This window comes from Octodon degus, unplaced genomic scaffold (assembly GCF_000260255.1).
Source record: "Octodon degus isolate 3935 unplaced genomic scaffold, OctDeg1.0 scaffold00065, whole genome shotgun sequence".
NCBI lineage: Eukaryota > Metazoa > Chordata > Mammalia > Rodentia > Octodontidae > Octodon > Octodon degus.
The window spans coordinates 10,387,976-10,392,869 of NW_004524641.1; the positions used below are offsets into that span (position 1 = coordinate 10,387,976).

Sequence of the window (4,894 nt, forward strand, 5' to 3'; positions counted from 1 at the left end):
TCCTTAGTTTACATGGTTAGGACATTCAATTTTTGTGAATTTTCCAAGGACTCATCAAACCAGACAGACAGACAGACAGACAGACAGACAGACAGACAGACAGAGTGAGTGTGTGACAGAGAGAGAGACAGAAAGCTGTGTGAGATTTATTTTTTGTTTGGATTCTTAAAATTATAAACTTCATTGAGGACTATCCTTCTTTTCTGACAGATAAGCATTAGGTAAATGGTAAGGGGTAAAATAAAATTATCAAAGGCCAGCCAGATAGCTCAGCAGGCTAAAGCACATGCTTAAGCAGAGCGCAGCAGCCAGGGTTCGATCCCCAGAGTGCTGTGCAGGCCCCACTGCAGGGCGCGCTGAGATGGCAACTGAGACTAGACGTGGTGGCATGCACCTGTAATCTCAGCGCTTGGGAAGCTGAAAACAGGAGAATCACTACAAGTCTGTCTATGTAGTGAGACCCTGTGGACCCTGTAGAGCCTGTCCTAAATATAGAAAAAAATAAAAATATCAAGAGGAATGTGGAGAATTATGAAGCTCCACAGACTACTTGAAATAGGTGCTGGCTGAGAAATCTAACAATATAAATTTCAACCTGCCTAAGTATAAACTCTCAAGCCAGCTCCCCGCAAGCTGAATTCAGTATGAAACAGAATTAAACACTGAAGACTATATAAAAGTAAACACACTAATGTAGTCTAAACTTTAAGTATTTTAAAAGTAAATATAGAAATTAACAAAATGATTTTCAACGTACCCTGACTTTACAGTGTGATAAGAGTCCCCACATTGGCTGAGCACAGGCCTCGAGTTCAGCTGCAAAGGCAGCATAGTATGTCTGAGACTCAAACTCCACGTGTTCATTTAGCTCTCGCTTGTTTAAGTTCATACCTTGCAAAAATTAGAGCACATATAGACCTTGTCAAACAGTAGCAAAAGTTCAGGAAAACATTTCCCAGTACCCAACACATTTTTATGCATACAAGAGTATAAACAATATAGCATGTCTAAAAATAATAAAAATGCAATACAATCTAGTCCTTTTAGAATACTTCAAAACTTAGGTTATTTTAGAAAAACATATGAATGTCTCATATACCATAACAATATATACAAGAAAGTCAAAATAAAATTAACTTGTGTTAGTTGAATTTTTTTTTTTCTTTCATGTATATTTGGTACAGGGTCTCACTATGCAGCTTGGACTCACAGTGATCCTCCTGTTTTCAGCCTCCCCAGCACTGGGATTACAGGCGTGCATCACTGTGCCACATCTTGTTTCCTGGCTCAGGGCACCCCAACGGCAGGGGTGGCGCAGCATTCAGGACCAGGGATCAAACCTTGGTTCCTGCACTTGCCAAAGCAAGCACTTAGTCCACTGAACTACCTCGCTGGTCCTTTGAAATTTCTATTAAAGCAGTATAAATCTTTCTTGTAAAACAGATTTCATGTCCAGATTTTTTTCTTTTTTTGTGACAAGAATTGAACTCAGGGTCTCACACTTGTCAGGCAGGCAATGTGCCACAGAGCTACATCCCTCACCCCACATATCTAGCTTAATGGTTTAAGGGGCTGAAAAAATTACATTATTTCCTTTACAATAATTTGGCATTTTTCCTAATGCTCTATGTTTTTACAAACAACTTATGAAAGTTCTCACAAATAACTATTAAAGTTTGAAGAAATTTTTTGCAATTTTTTTCCTTTTTTTCTCCATTCTTTATTCCCCTTGTGCTAGGGACTGACCCAGGGCCTGTGCACTGAAGGGATCCTCTGCTAACCCCCGGGGGTCTCATTAAGTTGCCACGGCTGGGCTCGAATTTGCCATCCTGCTACCCTGGCCTCGCAGAGTGCTGGGATTGCAGGTTTGTGCCACCACCATGCCTGACTTCAGTTCCCTTCTTCTTTTTTTTTTTTTTTTTTTTTTGGCGGAACCGGAGATTGAACTCAGGCCCTTGCGCTTGCCAGGCAAGCGCTTATTCTACTGAGCCATCTCCCCAGCCCCAAAGCGTAAAGAAAGTTATGTGTAACTTGAATGACGTTACCTTTTACTTAGTATTTAGTAATTTAACATTAGACATGCTGTGAGCTAAACAAGAACAGATTAAATTCCTACCTTGAAAGAAAGACACAAAATTCATCCATGTAACCAACAAACCATGGTCCTCCAAAAATCTCTTAGCCACACTTTGATGAGAAAGAATATTAATAAAATCACTAACAAGAGGCCAGTAAGTGTTATTCTTCAGTAATGCTTCTCCACAATTCACCACCACATGTAAACTATTTTCTTCATCTACAAAAAGAGGAGGAAAAAAGAAAATGGGGAAAAAAAGATATGTACATATACACAAGATAGCTAAGGTAACTGTACTACTGATTTCCACTAGTTCACTGAAAGGTATAGTTAATGCTTATGTTTTTTATATAAATTTTACATTCCTGTACCTGGCAATCTGAGCAACTTCTTTGAAGATAACAATACGCAATATAATAATCCTTGTTAATTTCCTATCATCTTCCTTTGAGATTCTGTTTTTACTGTTTTTTTTTCTCTTTAAAATAAAAACAATAAAGACACATAACCCAAAAACAAGTAACATTTCTTAAAAAATGACTTTATCAGTACTATACACTGTTATACATGTTAGAATCAGACACCTATATCAAACCTCAGCCTACTATGTCATCTTCTTATTTAGACTCTGAGTCAACTTCCTCATTTGCAAAATGAGGCAAAAATATTTTGTAACTATATATAGGCATGCATATATATATATATATATATATGAGATGATGCTTAACACACTTATAGTAATTATGACCACATGTCCTACATTTTACATTATGCTACACTGAGCTAGCTGTATACTTATAAAACCACTTTCTTAGTTAAGCATGGTGGCACATGCCTATAATCCTAGCACATGGGAGGCTGAGGCAGGAGGATCACCATGAGTTGAAGTCCAGCCTGTAATACAGTAAAAAACCTGCTTCAACTCTTTCTCCAAAAAAAAACCCACTTTATTTTAATGAAGGGAAGGGGGAAGGAGAAAGGGAAGGGGAAGGTAAAAAGGATCAAGATTCAATATTTTTAGTATTTTACAATGAATATATTATGTATTACAAACAGATACTAATAAAAATGTTCAAATGAGTAAATAAAGAAGTTAAAACCAGAATTCACAAAGGATGATGTACAGATCTGGTATATATAAGAAAGATGAAACTTCACTAAAGGAAACCATATCCTGAAAATGTTTTGTCCAAAATTAGTAAGACTGAAGAATAAGTGTGCACTTCTCCATTTGAAGTTAAATACAATGTTAAAGCACATATGTAACATTTTTTAAAAGATTCCTAGCTTCAATCAACTTTTCAATTAATAACCTACCTACCCAACTAGTGAGGAAGGCCTCTACTGCACTTCTTAATTTCTATATACTATGTTTACTTTTAGCTCACGGAATCATTTTACCAAAATCTTAAGTTTAACAATGAAGAAAACCTACTGAAGTCAACAGACGAGAAAGGGCAGCTCAATGGGGGAGGGAGGGGGGGAGACAGGAGGGAGGGGCCTTTCTCAAATTATCCATACCCAAGATTCTGAAAAGCACGTTCCTGACTTTCAAACTACCACTGTGAGTAGGTAAACCACTGACAATGATGAGGTAATGCTGAGAATGCTGGATTAATGAGATAGAAGAGAAAGAGACAGAAACCAGAGAGACAGAGTCAGAGAGAGAGAAAGACAGAGACAGAGAGACTATGAATACATCACTTACTGTCCCATTTAATTGAAACCAGGGAATGAATCAGCAGAATATAAATAATCAAAATCATTATGTTCTTGACACTACTTTAAATACAACTGTTCCTGTGAAAAATGCCTAGGAATCATTCATGAAATGAACAATTAGGACTTCTATTTTTACCCCAGCTGGTACTGTCCTCCCAACAGATATAATGATTCAGTGTTAAATGAAATTCACTTGTTAACAAGTACTTATTGAGCACCCATTTAAGGTGAAGTAGGGGCCTGTCCCTTAGCTCAGTTCTTTAAGTGGCTGCTTCAACAAAGCAGTCAGGCTCAGGTTGCTGTGGTTTGATCCCCACAACTCAAGCCAGCCAAACCTGCCCTGAAGGCATTCGGAGCCAGGTCCAAAAAAAAAATCCTTCTGCCATTTGGGCCTGGGGAGATAGCTCAGTAGAATAAGTGCTTACCTGGCAAACGCAGGGTCCTGAGTTCAATCCCCAGTACCACACACAAAAAAAAAAAGTTTTTTGGCAACACCATTTAAGGTGAAGAATTGTAACCTAGGGGGCTGGGGAGGTGGCTCAGTGGAATAAGTGCTTTCCTGGCAAGCACAAGGCCTGAGTTCAATACCCAGTTCTGCCCAAAAAAAAAAAAAGAATTGTAATCTAAGACAATACCTGGCAAGCTACTCCCGACTTTCAGAGACAGAACATGATCAGTTGCACTGTATGGAAAGTGACTAATAGTGAACAGTATTTCACTTTATCTGTAGTATGACTACAGATAAAGCCTAAGGTGACAATGACTTGAACTATGGTTAAGAGTGGCATGAAAATACAAAAATGAAGAAAACTGATGATATAAAGATACGGAGAATGGCTGGGGACATAGCTCAGCAGTTGAAGTGCCTGCCTGGCAAGTGCAAGGACCTGAGTTCAATGCCCAGTACCATACACCATGCCAGTCCCTAAACCAGGCATGGTGGCGCATGCCTGTAATCCTAGCACTGGGGAGGCTGAGACAGGAGGATCACTATGAGTCCAAACTGTAGCAAGGGGCCAGGGAGATGGCTCAGTGGAATAAGCGCTTCCCTGGCAAGCTCAAGGGCCTGAGTTCAATCCCCGGTTGGGGGGGGGG

At 39.1% G+C, this 4,894-nt stretch overlaps 1 protein-coding gene across 1 annotated transcript in view; it reads right to left on the reverse strand.

Moving 5' to 3' along the window:
• Ubr3 (ubiquitin protein ligase E3 component n-recognin 3 (putative)) overlaps positions 1 to 4,894 on the reverse strand; it is a 187,218-nt gene that overhangs the window by 161,208 nt on the left and 21,116 nt on the right. The window contains exons 3-4 of the mRNA XM_023719126.1: positions 2,117 to 2,296; positions 758 to 891 (exon numbers count right to left, since the gene is read on the reverse strand). Of these exons, the coding sequence (XP_023574894.1) occupies positions 758 to 891; positions 2,117 to 2,296 (314 nt within the window). The remainder of the gene's footprint in view (positions 1 to 757; positions 892 to 2,116; positions 2,297 to 4,894) is intronic.